General features: G+C 30.9%; 2 protein-coding genes across 3 annotated transcripts in view; one reads left to right on the top strand and one right to left on the bottom strand.

Annotated features, from left to right (window-relative positions):
- LOC143231735 (exocyst complex component 2-like) overlaps positions 1 to 4,520 on the top strand; it is a 79,751-nt gene extending 75,231 nt beyond the window's left edge. The window contains exons 24-26 of the mRNA XM_076466358.1: positions 1,501 to 1,562; positions 3,439 to 3,498; positions 4,388 to 4,520. Of these exons, the coding sequence (XP_076322473.1) occupies positions 1,501 to 1,562; positions 3,439 to 3,498; positions 4,388 to 4,475 (210 nt within the window). The 3' untranslated portion in view covers positions 4,476 to 4,520. The remainder of the gene's footprint in view (positions 1 to 1,500; positions 1,563 to 3,438; positions 3,499 to 4,387) is intronic.
- A 1,566-nt stretch (positions 4,521 to 6,086) lies between these two features.
- The window catches only part of LOC143231734 (ran-binding protein 9-like), an 86,071-nt gene continuing 70,577 nt past the window's right edge, over positions 6,087 to 21,580 (bottom strand). For both annotated transcript variants that reach the window (XM_076466355.1, XM_076466357.1), the window contains 3 exons: positions 11,992 to 12,137; positions 8,557 to 8,668; positions 6,087 to 8,090 (listed from right to left, as the gene is read on the bottom strand). In XM_076466355.1, coding sequence (XP_076322470.1) covers positions 7,957 to 8,090; positions 8,557 to 8,668; positions 11,992 to 12,137 — 392 coding nt within the window. In that variant the 3' untranslated portion in view covers positions 6,087 to 7,956. The remainder of the gene's footprint in view (positions 8,091 to 8,556; positions 8,669 to 11,991; positions 12,138 to 21,580) is intronic.

The raw sequence follows: 21,580 nt of genomic DNA, 5'->3' as shown, positions 1-21,580 counted from the left end.
AAGGAAACAAATTACATCACAGATGTGGAGAAAAAAGTTTAATGAAGTGGAGAAAAAAAAATAGTCAAACAGAACATTTTAAAGAAGTTTTTATTGTCATCTTCTTAACAATTTGTTAAATAATCATGTGTCCACCTTGTCTAACACAGAGCTGATCTCTAAACCTGGGGACAAAAAGGATAACATCAACAGTTTTGTTAGAAATGTTTAAAAAAACAACAACAAACGTTTCATGTTCAGGTCCTAAGTGTTGATCTCTCTGAACAACAGTAGCTGCAGTAACACGTTTGATTGAGCAAACAGTTTCTAAACTGAGGGTTTTGTGTTTAAATACACTAGAGAAAAGTATAGTAAACTGTATGCAGTTTTTTACTGTGGTATTCATAGCTGTTTATATTGAATAGGAACCCAAATTTAATTTTACATTTAAGGAGGAAACACATAAATAGTGAAAGAATAACCTATGTTTCACTTTCCCTCATTAAACATATCATTAGTTTGGTCTTAGACTTATGTCAAGTTTAGTGTGCAAATAAGTTCAGTGATATTGAAATAGAAGGTTGAAATTTAGTACCTTGTAAAAAAATTGTTTTTCATAGTGAGATATTGTAAATAGTTAATTATACATGCAACAAAACTCTTTCTATTAGAAGAATCTAAGTATAGTAATTATTAGGGATATATCACCATTAGGAAATAACTTGTTTATGTATTCTGTAAAGAAACAATCCTAATTTTCACTTGTAAAATATCAAAGAAAGGTTCAGATTTAGTTGTGTTCCAATTATCTAGTTGATAATGTAGTTCTTTACAAATGGAGGTTCAGATCTGTTGGTGTTCCAGTTATTTCTGTTTGAGGATGTAATTGGGTAGAAAGGGAGTCCTACTGTTCTAATTGTTAAATATGAAAGCAGATGATTTGTCAACAGTATCAGTTCCCTTTACAATCTTAAACACCTTTATCAGATTCTCCCTAAATTTAAACAGTTTGAGAGATTTCAGCCTCTACTTATATGACAATCCCTCCATACCAGGCACCTTTCTAGTAACCGTTCTCTAAACCCTATCTGACAAATCAATGGCTTTCTTAATGTAAGAATCCCAATGTTGGGGATGCACTTGGTTACAAAAGGAAATTGAGATTAGGTGGTGTTCCACTTATTTGCTGGTTGAGGATGTAATTTAAGTACAGAGAGAGACATTGGTTTATTGGTGTTCCACTTACCTATCAGTTGAAGATGCATTGGTTACAAAGAGATGTTCTGATTTGTTGATGTCCCACTTAATTACTAGTTAATAATGTAGTTTGAGGTGAGTAGAGCACGTTTCATCTCTTGTGGGTGTAGTCAGTTACAAAATAAAGGTTTAAAGTTGTTGGTGCGATAATTTACTATATACTTGTGTATTGACATGTTCAGTGTTCATAGTTTTCTAATTATTTGCTAACTACAGACATCTAAAGTGATTATTAAACCATGTTTTATTTGTGTGTTATTTCAGGCAGCACTTGATCTACGGGCTATGGAAGAAGCTGTGTCCACCTACAGAACTAATTCAACCAGGTATATACTAATTTTACATATACTGTTATTAGTTTGCAGCACTTAATTTTGAAAGAAAGTTCCAGGTAATCTCTTTAAAGACTGATGGTTGCCCCCTCCCACAAACAAATACATAAACCCTCAAAACAGAATCCAAGAAGCTTTGTTACATTGGATAAAACAAGTCCAAGTCAAGCTAATGTTGGAACTTATGTTAAGGAAACAATCTGTGACCTGTAAAACTTTTAAACAGGACAGCAGTCTTGGCTAATTAGGTTCAATGTTTTTATTCTTATCAACATGACCTGCTGCAAGTTGCAGTCTGTAGTAAGACAAGTCTTCTATGTCATAAAACATACACAGTGCCTGAGTACTGCACATGTACAGATATACGCTGATGCGTATTGTCATTTGTGCTCATGTTTGGTATTGACTTGGAGATAAGGCAAAGCTAGGCTTATTTTATTTATTATTCTGTTTTGTACAGAACAAAACTTTCATAATATTTTGTTTTCAATTATGCTTTACTATATTCATGTATTTCCCTGTTTTCCTCATGGTAGTAGCTAAACCTTCCATATTTTCTTGACTCAATTTAGCATGCCCATCTAACATTAGCCTTAGTCCTACATGCACATAATTGAAAGGGAGTCAGTATTTCAAATATGAGTAATGGTGAAAATTTCATCATTTTATTTATCAGTAAGGAGTTGAGAAATTCATGTTAGTTTTATTGTCATAAGAACCTATACTTGAAATTATTCTCACTAAAGATTTGTGCTGTGCTAATTTTCGTTACAAATTCCACCAACCCATGTGTAGGAATACAAACGTCACACAGTACAATGTGGTAGTGTAATTAAGTCTACACTATACTGTGTTACAACAGAGTAATATGTTGAACATTGTTAGCCAATCACAAAGGCAAACCTTTCCTAAGATTTTCAACTTCTCTTGGTGTATTGTACCAACATTTCTTTTGTACGAAATACGATTTCTTTTTTGAAAAAAATAAAAAAAAGGACCAACAGATATTTTTGTGGGGGTTTAGGTTTTTAGTTAAGGAATTTATTGATGATGTTGATTGGCGATCAAAGTCAACATTATGTGTATAATGTGGACATTGATAAGTGTACAGTAGGATGTAATGGTGTTTTGATTAAGGGTGTGTTCCAGGGCACTAGTCACATGTCAGACACCACGGTTGGTCATCTGACAAAATACAAGATTAATACAAATATATACTAATTTTTTGTACATAGTGTTTTATTAATACGATGAATAATATCTAATAGTTTCTTACATACTTTCCTTAAGACAACAAAAATATAGAACTAATTAAACAAGATATGCACTAGTTTCATCTACACTGTATTATTCAAAGTCAAAAGTAATTCTGTGAGGTGTATGCTGAGTTTTTATACATCTTTAATAAGAGAGAAAAACAATTACTTCAGTTAGGTGTATGTACTTAAGTTGCAATATCACTAAGACAAAAATGTGTTTTTACATAGCTCACCTAGATTTTCATATATATTGTATCAACAATATACAAGAAATACAGAGTGAAATTAATAAGGTTTACGTTTCCCATTATCAATAACTTTGGACTCTCAGTAAACGACCATATAAGAAGGGTCCACATGTCACAAGTGCACAGTTATCAGGTGTTGTATTTTTGTTTTAAATTAATTTCTTGAACTTTCATATTTTTTTAACATCATGAAGATTACGTTAAGAAGACAATCTTACACAAGAAACTCATGAGAATTACTTTACATCTTTTATCATTGATAAAACCTCAGAAGTGTTGTTTTTATAATCGCATTACCTTCAAGGTTTTAGTATAAGGTTTACAAAGAACATTTCAATCAAAATTTTGTACTCATACTTACAGCAAACATTTCATGAAATGTAGAAAATTCCTTGAACCATTTGCTGCAACCAAAGATAACAAGTAAGTACCAGTTTGTTTTTGTAGCATTCTTCTCGTCTTTGAATAAAACAAAACTATACAAATGGGGTGTGAGTAAGACTCAGTTTTTATAGTTTAATAATTCATCTGTTTAATGAAGACCAAGTCTCTTATAGCATTGTTCACCTTTTTTACTAAAGCCCTAGTTTTCATGTTGTGTTGCTTATTGTTTTTATGTAAACCCTGGTTTTATGATATTGTTTTTCCTAAAGTTTTAGTTTTTAAGTATATTGTTTGGGTCTTTAAGTCCCAGTTTTATACTGTTCTCCATATTGCTATGTCTCAGTTTCTATAGTTTATTATTTGTTGTTTTTTTTAATGAAAGATTCATATTTCATAATATTGTCTTCCAGGTAGGAATAGCTGATTAACAAAACACACTTACTGTTTTCCAATGACTTACATTGTGTATTTGTTTTCCACATTGGATACTTTATTACAGTTATGTATATAATATTGTTTAATGTTTTACTAATCCCCATATTTTGCTTTGCGTTTTTGTTTATAGTTGACCGTTTGTGTTTTTTTTACTAACTTCCAGTTACTGTTTACATTCAGCCTCAACTTATTTTAAAATGAGTCTTCATTTCCAAGCACTGAAATTATAATTTGCAATAATTTTAGTAAATCACTTTTATAATATAATAATTCCAAGAGTTACTAAATTTGGGGTTGAATATGATAAGTTACATTAACTGTTTTTCTTCTAGTTACTTTGTATTCATATTTTTTTTTACAAAAAATTTCAGTAAATATTGGATTTATAATTTTTTAAATTAAAAACTGTATTTTATTCTAGTTTCAGTACTGATAATATTGTGATGTCCTACACTTCTGAATCTTTTCATTAAATTCTAGTTTTTTTTTTCAGGTTTGTTGAGGAACAGTTAAAGATATTTAAAAATCACATGCGACTACAGCTGTTGTGTTTTAAGGAAGATGAAATTATAACTGTGTAGCTGTCTGCATTATTAAATAAAGGTTTCTACCACTGAACTCAGAAATTTTTTGAAGTTTGAAAATGTGTATATACATGTTTTTTTTTTCCTGAAGAGAAAGGAAACCAGATTTACAAAAGTGTTTAAACTATTAAAATAGATATAATCAGTTGGTAGTTTTTAAGTTTATGCATCAAAAACTTAAAGGAGAATCAAAATACACTCTAAAAATATTATAAATAGTTCTTAAAGTTTACCAACACAGTTTTGTAAAATTACAGTGCCAGTTTGGCTTAGTGTGTTAGACTGTGTGAATCTTGAGGATCCATGTTATATTACCTCAATATTTGGTCCACACATTGGAGCCATGAATGCATTAAAAGGGTGATAGTTTCCATTCTTCAGTTATTCTAAGAATTAGTACTGACTACTGCTAACGTGCTACCATCCCTGTAATCTTCATTTTTTACTCAGAAGAAGAAATTGTCCACTTCTTGAAAATGCTCAGGTTTTGGGATTTTTAGTTCATTTCTATTAAGACTTCTTGAACCAATGTGGTATTCTAACCTCTTGAATCCACATTATCAGTCAAAATTACAGATAGCTTGCATAGATGGTCTTCAAATAGTTTTGTGCAACTATCCAAAAACAACCAAATGTTAACCTTGTAATAATCAAAATGGGTTATTAACCATAAGTTTGATAATTCCATTGTGGTGTCTAATGTGAGTGGACCACTTAATCCCAGAAGGTGCTTTACTAACAAATAAAACCATCCCATCCTTATGCCTGATTTTAGAGTAAGTTGTTGAATAACCACTAGTGGATCAGAAGATTTTCTGTGGTATAATCTCTCTTTTGTACCTCGTAAGTGTCAGGCTACTGTAATATTATCTGAAACAATAATCTTTGGTGAGGCATTTCCATTAACTTGGACTTGCACAGCTGTAGGGTACACTGTGTAATCATACTTAACATTATTATGACATATTACTTCATTGCTTGATAATTTAACTTACCATTTGTAAAAGTTTGGTGGATATTAAAAGATGTAAAATGAGTTTGTGTTGGTTACATGTATTTGTCTGACTTATTAATAAAGTTAACAATATAGCTAATGGAAATTATTTAGCCACTGGAGTCGAATTATGGTTAACCTTACTTTTTAAACTGTTGTATGTCACAGTAACATAAACTAACAACAGTCTTCCAGAACCTATGGTGTTTCAAGTTCATTTTACTTCACCATATAATAACCTGAATTAACATATTTTAGTCCTTTTGTGCTATCCACACAGTTTGCATGCATTATGTTTGGAAGAGCATCTGACACTTCATTTTACCAAAGGTCATGTCATGCATATCAATGCACAATTCCCAATATCTGGCAAATAGTTTACAGTTATGTGTACTTGTCTCAGATTTACTGAACATCCACTGAAGGGATATTGAGTAAAAGGTTTTCAGACGAGGTTAATTTCCACAAAAATCATTAGGACATGATACACAATGAAGAAAATGATACAAAAAATAGACAGTGTGTGTAGCTAACATGGCATTTGTTAAATGTCTCCTTTTTTCACATTCAGTGTGACACTATGTACATGTAAAACAAACTAATACACCAGAAAGGACCTTGATACAATTATTTATTACACAATAATCCAAAATGCCACAGTTCTACACAGAAATGTAAACACTGATATCTCTACACCAGTAAAAACGTAAAATATTAAATGTCTTAACATTGCTCAGGCCTAAATCAATACAGATGTATCAGAGATGCTGTCTCACCATGTAGTTTACAGTTCATAGTGATACTTAATTACAAGGATATTTATCACTCACACTGTCCAATACTGCTGCTGATAATGTGTTTAACAAAGAAATCACGTTTTATGTATCACTGAACACAAGGTGGAATTTTATCTTATTTCAAAAATCAGTTTTGTTTGCTTTATTTTTAAAATATGAACAATATTCGATTGGAAATGCCTGGCTGACAAACATTTATTTAATCATCACTTCATTTAATTATATAAATATGCTTTACTTAATATTTCTTTATAAAAAAAAACAAATTGAATTACCACAAGTAATCATAAAAATGTTTGTTTTAAGGCTAGTTTTCAGCAATAATAAGTTACGTCAAAATTAAAATGCTCACAATTGCCTTTTCTTTATAAAACAAAACTAATGTAAATTTATTTTACAGCAGTTCCAAGATGACTAAAAATTTCATCCACCAGTATAGTTCAAGCACGTTTTAAATTATCAATCAGCTCTGTCGTATTTTACTAAGTCACAAAAGAAAAGTTCAATTTTCCATAGTAACGTTTGAATAGCACAACGGTATTAGAAGCCTGCAACTCACTTATTGGAACTCAGATTGATACTTAAACTTCATTTCCCTATGTCTGAAATCATTTCAATAATAGCAGGAATATGGAAAATTACAATACATACCATTATAGTTGAAGTTTGCAATCAATGAAGGTACAAGTTTCATGAAATCTGTGATACTGAGGCATTAATGTTTTTGCTGAAAAATCCATATGTAATAACACATTTTTACAATCATGGTGTCATGTGTAATAGTACAGTTTCTGAATAAATTAGGTAAAACAAAATATGTTCCTGAGAATGAATGAATGCTTCATAAACAAACAGAAACAGTACTGATGCTATGCATGTGTGTTGTAACTAGCTTCATTCTCCAGAATTACCAAGCTATGAAATTAAAGTTTTACACAATGAGAATTTTTCAGCTTATTCTACTTACCTTTCACGAGCTGTTTCTTCAGTTGATTTCATTATTACTGAGATAATTCAGGTACATTAGATTAATTTTACTAAATCGTTGAAATACAAAATCATACTGTGAACCACCTTTATATGGCTAACAGGGTTAGCCGAATTCATTAATATTCTAATTGATTAACAACTATCAACCTAATCACTTCAACTGGAACATCTAATAGATTATAATAAAAGCTTTGTAAAATAACACATTTCTCTAACAAGAGAAACCACATCCAGAAACAGATGTGCAGTTTGTAGTTTCTTTACAACCTTGTACATGAGAACAGGCATGAAAGCCTGTACTGTTAGTCACAAACCAGCCATATGATTTGTTTTAATCTTACATTGTTTTCTTACTGATATAATTAAATGTCTCTACAAAACCACATCTATATTTTGTTTTACACACAAGTCCACCCATGTGGAGGGAACAACTACATGGTTTTGGTAGATCTTTGTATGAGCAGCCAAGTAAATTATAAAATAGGATCAGACATGAAGAAAAATCACATTAGTGCTTTTAGAAAAGAGGTTTATTTGTCACTGCTGCAAGGTACCGTAGTTTGAAATGCCCAAAACTGAAAAAAGACAGATTGAAATAAGATAACAGCAGCATACAGGACTAAAATGATTTATAATTTTGTGAAACTAGCAGACTGGATACAGAAAAAAACAATGCTGCTCTATATCCAAAACAGGGTCAATGTAAGAGGGCATCTTCCAGATTTGCAAAAGCACAGGAACCAAGTCCACTTCTGGCCATGAGCTTGACCACTTCCTGTGCATGAGCTAAGGCAAGTTCTAAAGGTGGCTGGCGTGGTAGATTGTGAGATTCTGCACAAAGAAAACAGTGTTAGTCTTAAACCTGAATTGTTAAAGTTACAATTAAGTTTTTATACCTCTATAAGATATTTTCACATAAAAAGAGCAGATGACTAGTATTAAACCATCCATCACTAGAACAGCAGTATCTAAAAATGAGTTTATGTATGAAATAATCAACCACACTTCTGATGAGCACATTCTCATGTAATTTACCAAATGTGTAAAGACATGAGTTTTTAACATGCAGTTACAAGTAAATTGCTTAATACATCTAGCATAACTTCTAAAGCCTCTAAGAATACATTGCGTATTCATCTAACATGACATTAAAACAGCAAAACACTTTTGAACATTAGCTAAGAAAGCTGAATGACATTTACATAAACACAACAACTATAACTTAACTTGGGTTTTAGAATCATAGCTCTACATAAACACAATTTGACTGTTAAGTTCTAGAATGTTAGACACTTACCTAAAATGGTACTGTTGAGTGCAGCACATACAGGTTCTCTCTGAACTGGATCCATCTGATGTCCTACTGGGCTATTCCATGGGTCTGAATACGCTAAAAGGCTGAAGGCATCCTGTAATGAATAACAAACTATTGGACTAAACACTAAAATTGTAAATGATTTTATACACAGAGTTAATAGAAAACATATTACTCTTGCTAATATTATAAATGCTTAAATGTCTAGCATTAGGCCTAACATTTGTGGTAAAAAATTAAATGTCTTATATTTATTGAATTACTTCTCCAAGATTATTATCTATTTATTTGTAATCTGAGACAAAATGATATTTTTTCACAGTTTTAAACAGCTTTACTGTTTAATGTTTACACTTCTATAAAATTACTTATGTTTTATTATTTAATTTTTAATGCAATGTAATGTGCAGAAGGAGATTCATCTTGGATTTGAGCTTAGAAATTACTAGAAGTTTTTGAATGTTTTACCAATTGTTTAACACTCAGACGTTTTATCTGATAAAACAAATAACAAAAAGTTACACATCTATCAGGATTGTTCATACATTTAAAATTAGACAAGTTCTACTATATTAGAAACAAAATCAACTCAAAATTACCATGAGGTATGTCAATAGGTGATGCCACAATAGAGCTACATTACAGATTCAGGAGTCTTCAATATTTAACATTTACTGAAAATTTTCAATCAATATTCAAACATATTCCATTATTTTTACATACGGCTCAGATACATAATACTGACAGACATAAAATTTTCAATTATTCTAACATAGGATACAAGAGGTGTATTTAACATTTATAAACCATACAACAATGGGCATGAAGATGTAACATTTACAAATCATACAATAAAGAGCACACGTGTAAAGCAGATGTTCAAGATACAACTAACATGAATGTAACATCTGCAAACATCCAAACTAAAGACACAAATAATTGACACATACTAAAACCACACAAACATGTAACAGTCACAAGTGCCCCAATATTGGACACATACATATGTACAAACTGAAACAGTATTTATTCTGAATATAGTTATATCAGTTGTAATAATCAGTTCCTACTATCCTCACGTTTCATAAAATTATGGATAAAACAAGAAAATCTCACTTTAAAAAGTTTATCACATTGTTGCATGAATTATCTTTCACCTTTACAACTACAGCTGTGGAAAAGAAATATCCTACTGATACTCACATACAGAATGATTTAAAAATTAGGATGAACCAGCAGTAACCAAAGTTTTTAAATCTACTTGTAATTAATCCCTCAAAAGACAGTGTTTGAATTGGTTACAGGTTTTAAGTGCTATTTAATGTCAACCTCTTAAATGTATGAATAACCGAATTGTCCCATGTTTCTAGTGTAATTAATATTTTGACATGAGATAACACAAGTGTTTCAAGTGTTATTAATCTTTTGTTGTGTGTTGCAACAACAAGTCCAGTGTTTCTGTTGTTATTAATGTATTGATGTGTGTTGCAACAACAAGTCCAGTGTTTCTGTTGTTATTAATGTATTGATGTGTGTTGCAACAACAAGTCCAGTGTTTCTGTTGTTATTAATGTATTGTTGTGTGTTGCAACAACAAGTCCAGTGTTTCTGTTGTTATTAATGTATTGATGTGTGTTGCAACAACAAGTCCAGTGTTTCTGTTGTTATTAATGTATTGTTGTGTGTTGCAACAACAAGTCCAGTGTTTCTGTTGTTATTAATGTATTGATGTGTGTTGCAACAAGTCCAGTGTTTACTGTAATTAATATTTTGACATGAGATAATACAAGTCAAGTGTTGTTAATCTTTTGTTGTGTGATGACACAACAAGTCCAGTGTTTCTGTTGTTATTAATGTATTGATGTATGTTGCAACAAGTCCAGTGTTTCTGTTGTTATTAATGTATTGATGTATGTTGCAACAAGTCCAGTGTTTCTGTTGTTATTAATGGATGGATGTGTGTTGCAACACCAAGTCCAATATTTACTGTAATTAATATTTTGACATGAGATAACACAAGTCAAGTGTTGTTAATCTTTTGTTGTGTGATGACACAACAAGTCCAGTGTTTCTGTTGTTATTAATGTATTGATGTGTGTTGCAACACCAAGTCCAATATTTACTGTAATTAATATTTTGACATGAGATAACACAAGTCCAGTGTTTCTGTTGTTATTAATGTATTGATGTGTGTTGCAACAACAAGTCCAGTGTTTCTGTTGTTATTAATGTATTGATGTGTGTTGCGAGAACAAGTCCAGTGTTTCTGTTGTTATTAATGTATTGTTGTGTGTTGCAACAACAAGTCCAGTGTTTCTGTTGTTATTAATGTATTGATGTGTGTTGCAACACCAAGTCCAATATTTACTGTAATTAATATTTTGACATGAGATAATACAAGTGTTGTTAATATTTTGTTGTGTGTTGCAACAACAAGTCCAGTGTTTCTGTTGTTATTAATGTATTGATGTGTGTTGCAACACCAACTCCAATATTTACTGTAATTAATATTTTGATATGAGATAACACAAGTCAAGTGTTGTTAATCTTTTGTTGTGCGATGACACAACAAGTCCAGTGTTTCTGTTGTTATTAATGTATTGATGTGTGTTGCAACAACAAGTCCAGTGTTTCTGTTGTTATTAATGTATTGATGTGTGTTGCAACAACAAGTCCAATATTTACTGTAATTAATATTTCGATATGAGATGATACAAATCTAGTGCTACTTAACATTAATATCTTAATTTGTGATATGAATACCTGTATGCCTGATGTTTTGACGCTATTATTGTTTATAGTTTAACCTTTTTACAATGGGTCAAGGGTCAAAGGCCATATTGTCAAGTTTGTTGATTTGCATTCAAAATTTTTTTAACTACTATTTTATGAATTTATGTGAATAAGTTTGATAGTAAATTGTAGATTATACTGAGCCTACTGTGAAAGGGTTAACCGAGCCCATATTGGAGAAGTAATGTTGGTTATAATTCCAAAATAATCACTAAATGTATCTTCAAAAATTTGGACAAGAATTTAGGAAACACTACAAGCCTGTTGTAAGCTAAAAATCACATGTATTCACAATAAGTGCTAGAAGTCCCATGTTTTCACTGTTATCAATCTCTTAATGTGAAATGTCCAAACAAAATCTATATTCCTCCTAGTTCTATTAATTAAGCAAATGAATGACATCATTATAACACTTTTCAATCACAAAATAATATTTAATTACTATCAAACATAATTCATATATGACACTTACATAATTTTCATCATAAGCCTAAATTTAATGTTCACATATGTTCCATCAGAAGGTACAAATACAAAGATATTATATGTTATCTACAAAACTTACTTATATGTATTAATAAAATATTCACAAAGTTTTAACTACAACAAACAATATATACTTACCTGCAACATTTTTTTGTTAGTTTCATTAGTTCCAAACTCTCTCTTTAGTTGTACACTAAATGAATGAAGCTCTCGTCCAAACTGTAGCATTCGTTCTAGTGCTAATTGACTACCTCCACACATAAGTCTCCGTGGGGGGTCAACATCTAGGATACACAATAAAGTGATTAGTCAACATCTAAAGCAAACAGTACCAAGTTTTTAAGAACTAAAAACGTGTCATTAGTAGTTACCAAATTAACAACCAATAACATCATTCCATTAGTAGTTACCAAATTAACAACCAATAACATCATTTTATTAGTAGTAGTAACGAAATTAATAACCAATAACACCATTCTATTAGTAGTTACCAAATTAATAACCAATAACACCATTCTATTAGTAGTTACCAAATTAATAACCATTAACATCATTTTATTAGTAGTTACCAAATTAACAACCAATAACATCATTTTATTAGTAGTTACCAAATTAACAACCAATAACATCATTTTATTACAAGTTACCAAATTAACCAAAAACACAATACAAAAAGCAGCCAAGTAGTTTATGAATATGGTCTTAAAATCTTATGAAACTGGATTATAAAGTAAGATGTGAAGAATGTACGAAAAAATATAATTTACATAACACTATGTAATACAAATTTTGTTCCTGGATAGTATGTGTTACTTCTTAATAACTTATGTTGTAAAAGTACAAAAAATGGCCATTATTCCCTTCAAACTTTGCTTTTGTGACCTGGATAATGAAATTTAGATATTAACCTATTTTCTATGTAAAAACAGGCAAATTTGTACATTTTCATTTACATAAGGTCTGAATGAAACAACGTATGAATCAAGATTTACATGTATTTATACTAAAGTTATACATAAATGTTTAGAAGTGAGTATTTTTTCGAGATTTGCGACTGTAATGTAAATAACTTTCACGTATCAGCCCCCAAATATAGTCTCCAATCATGCTTTCATCATACACTCCTTGGTAGTGGCATTCAAAGTCCAGTATATCTTGATGGAACCACTCACCTTGCTCCTCTGAGTATGCTCCCATGTTCTCCTAGAATTTATCAAGATGAGCATCAAGGATATGGACTTTCAGGGATATCCTGCAGTCCATTTTGCCATAGTTCTTCACTGTAGCCTTAACCAGTTCCACATAATTTTTGGCCTTGTGATTGCCCAAGAAGCCCCAAACCACTGTGACAAAGCTGCCCCAACCTTTTTTTTCCTTTCATCCTGAGCTTCTTGGGAATTTTATGCACTCAGGATCTTCTTTATTTGTGGTCTAAAGAAGCCAGCTTTGACCTTTGCCTCAGACAGCTTAGGGAAGAAGTCTCAAAGGTACTTGAAGGCTGCAGACTCCTTATCAAGAGCTGTGACAAACTGTTTCATAAGACCTAATTTTATGTGCAGTGGTGGGAACAACACCTTCTGGAGGTCCACCAGTGGCTCACGCTTGACATTGTGCCTCCCCACAGAGAACTTGGTCTGTTGTGGCCAGTGCTTCCTGTTATGGTGTGCTGTGGTGTCCCTGCTGTCCCAAAAGCAAAGATAACAGGAAAAATGGTAAAGCCTCCTAAGATAAGTCTATGTGTTCACATAGGCAGCTAGAACTAACTGATGTGGTGAGTAGTGAGCCCCTGTACATATAGAGCTATGGAACGTTAAAGAAAATTCTTGTAAGTTCGAGAAAATTCTCTATCAGCTACTCTGCACTGAATCTATCTGGAATGTTCTGGAAAACAGGTAAATTTGAAAATTTCATTACCTAGGTCATTAAAGGAAAGTTTGAAGAGAAAAATAGGTCTTTTCCATTGACTTTAGGCATAAGCAACTGGGAAATAACACCTTCTGTCCAGGAACAAGAAAATGTTTTGTTACATAGTGTTTATAGTAATTATTCAACTAAACATGGTGAATGTTGTGAACAGAAGATAAAATTACACCAGTATTTTAGCAGTTTATAAAAATGGGAAAATTATCTCTCTTTTTAAAATAACATTACGGTTTTCAGTTTACTGTTTTGAAACTATTAAGAAAAGACATTTTATTCTTAAACAGAGTAAACTTAAGCCAACATGTTTGTAATTCAGATACTTTATAAATGATTAAGACCAAGTAAGTTAGATTCTTCAAAGCACTGCTTACACTACTTCTGATAATGTTAACAAAGGTAGAAATGTGACAAAATAATGTCTACTGATAATACTAACAAAGCTAGAAATGTGATAAAATATTACCAATTGATAATACTAACAAAGCTAGAAATGTGATAAAATAATGTCTACTGATAATACTAACAAAGGTAGAAATGTGATAAAATAACGTCCACTAATAATACTAACAAAGCTAGAATAATGACAAAATAATGTCTACTGATAATATTAACAAAGGTAGAATAGTGACAAAATAATGTCTACTGATAACACTAACAAAGCTAGAAATGTGATAAAATAATGTCTACTGATAATACTAACAAAGCTAGAAATGTGATAAAATAATGTCTACTGATAATACAAACACTTCCTTGAATGTCATCAACTAACACAGCAGTGTAAGTATAACTTTTATTTGTATACATTTCTCTGGCAGAATTTTTTGCGTCATTAGCAGATGAGAATAGTTTTGTACGCACGCAAGAACTTTGAACTTACAAACGGTTTTCTTCTTTTTTTGTATTGACATTGCTTTATCAATACAATATCAGTACACTTACTCACTGAATGTTCATAGCGTGTTGATATCTGTTTTGTGGCAAATCATAGATCTGGTTTTCAAAAAGAGTGTGGCAATCACCTGCTTTTTGTCCAATCAAGTTTTAGTAAAAGTGTTAGCCAATAAATAAATAATCTGATATGACTTGAAAAATTAGGGATAGCAAAACCCTGTATGTCTGGCTTGTGGAAGCACTGTTAAAATTTCTCTACAACACACAAAGCCTCAATATGAAAACTATTTATACCAGACATTTAAGAGATGCCAACTATTATAACATTTAATGTTTATCTTATCAGTATTAATGTGATGTCATTACAGCACAGACATGATATATCAAAACATAAGTGAAGGTGGCATTCTGGAAATAAGTATTCATCAACACTGAAATATCCATATTAGTCAAGATAACATTTAGTCCTAACAAAGATGTAATGGTAAAACACCAAATTATCCCTCATTAACAAGACTGATACATATGGTAAAGAGTTATGACAAGTGTTTTTGTAATCATCATATATTTTATAAGTCCAGAGAATTTTAACATTTTTATTTTTATATATACATTTTAATGTTTTAATATAGAAATGGTATACCTATATGACAAAAAATTATAGTTGGTACATAATGTATCCATATTAACTCAATCAAAAGAATAAATGAATTTCTATTTTAACTGTGTTTTTGCTTATTTGATACATATATATAACTCTACCGTCTGTTTAACAAACACATGTAAACAAATGATAAAACTTGTGTCTCCGAGAATGATCATACCAGTGATCGAAATATTGTACCAATTCTACAAGAGTCTTCTTAGTTTCAAAGGTATAAATTGTAATAAAATATTGGTTAGTTTATTTACATACTTGGGTATTATTGTAGTGGGTATTCTTACCTAACTTACCATGTTTATTAAATGTATGTTTGTATCATCATTAAATTGTAATAAATAACTTTATGAGCTGTCTTAGCCAAATATAACATTAATCTTTATTATCATATGTAAATTGGAAACATAATATCAAAATTTTGTAATTTTAGAGAAATTAATGTACTCTGAAGTCAGGGTTATTACTGGGAGATAAATATGCTAGTTTTGTTTCATGTTTTGTGGACTTCCACTGAGCAAACATTTCCACCTTTTGAAAGTATTACTCGTGTAAAAGTAAACCGCTAAATTATTACATGAAATCTGTTCACAAAAATTCACCTATTTAAATGAGTACATGTGGTACTCTTTAAGGTCAACATTAAATGAGTACATGTGGTACTCTTTAAGGTCAACATTAAATGAGTACATGTAGTACTCTTTAAGGTCAACATTAAATGAGTATATGTGGTACTCTTTAAGGTCAACATTAAATGAGTACATGTGGTACTCTTTAAGGTCAACATTAAATGAGTACATGTGGTACTCTTTAAGGTCAACATTAAATGAGTACATGTGGTACTCTTTAAGGTCAACATTTGTAGGAAGTCACATATTATGATGTATTAAAGCACACTAACAAGTGAAAAAAGGTTCAGCACATCACTGCTCTTCGATTATAAAAAAAAAGAAAGATATGCTAATAAAAGAAACATTAAAGAAATAAATTTACTGTTAGGATGGACTGAAATAACTTAGATATTAATTACATAGGCAATGAATTGCCAAGAGTGTGGTGTTACTACTTTTCACTACAATTGATTTTATACATTTACTAATTCAACCAAGAACAATACTGTGCAGTCAAATCTCCAAGATGTTAGTGGTTCCTGGAAGAACAATACCATACAATCAACATTCCAAGAGATTACTGATTCCACCAAGAACAATACTGTACAGTAAACACTCCAAGATATTTATATGCAAAAACGGCTCGTTTGGGTTGAGAAAATATTTCACATAGAAGAGCGAACAACGTTTCGACCTTCTTCGGTCATCGTAAAGGTTCACAAAGCACTATAAATTTCTCAACAAGTGGGTTTCTCGACATCACTCCAAGATATTACTGGTTGTGCCAAAAAACAATACTGTACAGTCAACACTGAAAAATGTTACTGGTTCCATTAAATATACCACTGTACAGTAAACACTCCAAGATATTACTGGATCCTGGAATAACAATAATGTGCAGTTAACATTCCAAGAGTTTACTGATTCCACCAAGAACAAACACATACAGTCAACACTCCAAGATGTTATTGATTCCAAAAATATCCATACTGTACAGTGAACACTCAAACATATAACTAGTTCCACCAAAAAACAGTACTATGCAGTCATCACTCCAATATGCTACTGACTCCATCAAAAACAATGTTGTTCAGTCAAGATGAATGATGTTAGTGGTTTTGCTAAGAACAGTACTGTACAGTCAACACTAAAAGATGTTAGTGATTCTACCTAAAACAATACTGTACAGTTAACACTGAAAGATATTAGTGATTCCACAAAAAATAATACTATATAGTCAATATTCATACATAGATGTTAATGATTCTACCTAAAACAATACTGTACAGTTTACACTGAGAGATGTTAGTGATTCCACAAAAAATAATACTATATAGTTAATATTCATACATAGATGTTAATGATTCTACCTAAAACAATACTGCAAGTTAACACTGAATAGATGTTAGTGATTCCATGAAAAATAATACTATATAGTCAATATTCATACATAAATGTTAATGATTCTACCTAAAACAATACTGTACAGTTAACACTGAAAGATGTTAGTGATTCCACAAAAAATAATACAATATAGTCAATATTCATACATAAATGTTAATGATTCTACCTAAAACAATACTGTACAGTTTACACTGAGAGATGTTAGTGATTCCACAAAAAATAATACTATATAGTCAATATTCATACATAAATGATAATGATTCTACCTAAAACAATACTGTAGAGTTAACACTGAAAGATGTTAGTGATTCCACAAAAAATAATACTATATAGTCAATATTCATACATAAATGTTAATGATTCTACCTAAAACAATACTGTAGAGTTAACACTGAAAGATGTTAGTGATTCCACAAAAAATAATACTATATAGTCAATATTCATACATAAATGTTAATGATTCTACCTAAAACAATACTGTACAGTTAACACTGAAAGATGTTAGTGATTCCATGAAAAATAATACTATATAGTCAATATTCATACATAGATGTTAATGATTCTACCTAAAACAATACTGTACAGTTAACACTGAAAGATATTAGTGATTCCATGAAAAATAATACTATATAGTTAATATTCATACATAGATATTAATGATTCTACCTAAAACAATACTGTAAGTTAACACTGAATAGATGTTAGTGATTCCACAAAAAATAATACTATATAGTCAATATTCATACATAGATGTTAATGATTCTACCTAAAACAATACTGTACAGTTAACACTGAAAGATGTTAGTGATTCCACAAAAAATAATACTATATAGTTAATATTCATACATAGATATTAATGATTCTACCTAAAACAATACTGTACAGTTAACACTCCAAATTCATTGCTGATTCTGCCAAAAGTTTTTACTGGTTTCACCAAGAACAATACTGTAGAGCCAACATTCCAACATGTTATTGGTTCTACCAAGAATAATACTATACAGTCAATACTCCAAGATGTTACTGATTCCACTAAGAAAAATACTGTACAGTTAACACTCCAAGATGTTACTGGTTGCACCAAAAACAATACTGTACAGTCAACACTCCCAAGATGCTAGTGATTCCATCAAGAACAATACAGTATAGTCAACACTTAAGGATGTCACTGGTTCCTTCAAGAATGATACAGTATAGTCAAAACACTTAAGGATGCCACTGGTTCCTTCAAGAATGATACAGTATAGTCAACACTTAAGGATGTCACTGGTTCCTTCAAGAATGATACAGTATAGTCAACACTTAAGGATGTCACTGGTTCCTTCAAGAATGATACAGTATAGTCAACACTTAAGGATGTCACTGGTTCCTTCAAGAATGATACAGTATAGACAACACTTAAGGATGTCACTGGTTCCTTCAAGAATGATACAGTATAGTCAACACTTAAGGATGTCACTGGTTCCTTCAAGAATGATACAGTACTGTCAACACTTAAGGATATCACTGGTTCCTTCAAGAATGATACAGTACAGTCAACACTTAAGGATGCCACTGGTTCCTTCAAGAATGATACAGTACAGTTAACACTCCAAGATGTTACTGGTTGCACCAAAAACAATACTGTACAGTCAACACTCCCAAGATGCTAGTGATTCCATCAAGAACAATACAGTATAGTCAACACTTAAGGATGTCACTGGTTCCTTCAAGAATGATACAGTATAGTCAAAACACTTAAGGATGCCACTGGTTCCTTCAAGAATGATACAGTATAGTCAACACTTAAGGATGTCACTGGTTCCTTCAAGAATGATACAGTATAGTCAACATTTAAGGATGTCACTTGTTCCTTCAAGAATGATACAGTATAGTCAACACTTAAGGATGTCACTGGTTCCTTCAAGAATGATACAGTATAGTCAACACTTAAGGATGTCACTGGTTCCTTCAAGAATGATACAGTATAGTCAACACTTGAGGATGTCACTGGTTCCTTCAAGAATGATACAGTATAGACAACACTTAAGGATGTCACTGGTTCTTTTAAGAATGATACAGTATAGTCAACACTTAAGGATGTCACTGGTTCCTTCAAGAATGATACAGTATAGTCAACACTTAAGGATGCCACTGGTTCTTTCAAGAATGATACAGTATAGTCAACACTTAAGGATGCCACTGGTTCTTTCAAGAATGATACAGTATAGTCAACACTTAAGGGTGTCACTGGTTCCTTCAAGAATGATACAGTATAGTCAACACTTAAGGGTGTCACTGGTTCCTTCAAGAATGATACAGTATAGACAACACTCATGGATAAAGTTTAAAAATGGCTTGAGTGTAAAAAGTAATGTTCAATCTTAAACAACACAGCTGTACAGCTAGATGCCTGAATTAATAAAAGACTGTACTTATGATAAGTATGACAATAAGAGTGAAGATCAGAAGCCACAGTACATCAGTAGCAGTATTTCTCAATGAGACACAAGACAGTCAAGTTGGAATGAATAAAAAAGTATGAATCTAAGTAGCAGGTAAGGTTCATTTAACTCTTTCATGATGGGCTCAGTACAATATACATGAGATAAGTATTTATACCATAACTTCTGATGTAGTACGTGTATCTTCAAAAAAATTGTTAAACTTCTAGTGAATATTGCAAGTCTTTTGTACACAAAACATCAGGTTTTTTAATGAGTACTTCTACTACAAATTTGTTTGTGAAATAATCAAGTCTGTATAATTGCTAACCTGAGTGTGAAGTGATTTTCATGTTGTGATTAAAACAACTGTTCTTCATCCCAAAAATCTTAAATATTATTTGTGTTATCTCTACAACCCCTTAAACAGATCTGAAACATTTGTTTTCAATAAAACTTTATATTCTCTTTGTTATTTTCTCTAACCTAACTATGTGGGGTCTGTCTATTTAACGAATCTCAAAACCACTATAAAAAATTAAGTAATGTAAATTATGCTTTTTTCATTCTAAAATGACTACAAGTTATAATACAAAAACAAAAATGTTTAATCTAAATAGCTTAAATATAACAAGATTATACATTTATCTATATAGTTTTTATATTGATTTCCAGCCATGCACTTATGTTACTGCATGTAATAATATAAAACTGAACTTTATTCTTCAGAAAGTGACCTGTCTTGACTGCATTTTAGTAGACTAGTATTTTGTAATATACAGCCACATTATGATTATTATACATTACAACAGGTATAGATATTATAACTATTTAGAAATATATTAAACTTATGTTTCTTAAAACATAAAACAGTAAATAAATACATATAACAAACAATTATATCTTCTAGTTATAATAAACCTTGTGCTGCTTGCTGTAAATTGCTGGGCCTTTTCAAATTTCACATGTGGAGGATATGATACAGAATTTTGTAATTTTTTTTATATATATATATATATATATACATTTGAAACAGCCAAAAAGAAATTATAAATAACTCTTTTGATACCATTTAATACCACATTAATTTATCAAGTTTAGTCACTAAGCTGTATTGTGCCTACAAAAATATTCAATTTCGAGCAAACTAAAGACACAACCTACCTTCTCGGTTTTGAAAGAACAAGATAATTTCATAACATTTTAATATAGCTTAGAAAGCCACTAGTTGGACATTTTGAACTTTCAATTGGTTATTCATATACTGAATTAAGTGTGTATAAGGGACTGTTTTCTAAAATGAAAAGAGGTGAGTTATGTTAGATAAGTCATATCTGTACAAATATAAGATTCTCATTTTACATTCTAGTTTGACAATACTGGTAATTTGAGTTCCTAATTCATACAAAACTACAGAGTTAGTACTTTGACAACACAAATATTTAATTTGAACCAATGTTTCATTCAATATACCATTTAACACAAAACTCGATATTTAACATTTTAATACTTACTTTTAACTTATGAAATTAACTAATATATAACACTAAAATTTGAATTATTGTCTTCAATTTGATATCAAATTTACTGACATAAATTCATACAATAGCAGTTCAATAATATTTTGTATGCAAGTCAAAATGGCTTTTGACTCGTGATCCATTGTGATAGGGTTAATTATGAAATCAATAGTTACAAATGATGCAGCTAACAAGTTAAAATAAAAGTAGAGAATACTCTATAAGAACATAACTATAAACCTACAGTAGGTAATGGAGCATCTCCACATTAGAGTCTGTTCAAATAGATCACTGTTA

This window comes from Tachypleus tridentatus, chromosome 11 (genome assembly GCF_004210375.1).
Source record: "Tachypleus tridentatus isolate NWPU-2018 chromosome 11, ASM421037v1, whole genome shotgun sequence".
Classification (NCBI taxonomy): Eukaryota; Metazoa; Arthropoda; class Merostomata; order Xiphosura; family Limulidae; genus Tachypleus; species Tachypleus tridentatus.
This window is presented reverse-complemented; position numbering and strand designations above follow the sequence as displayed.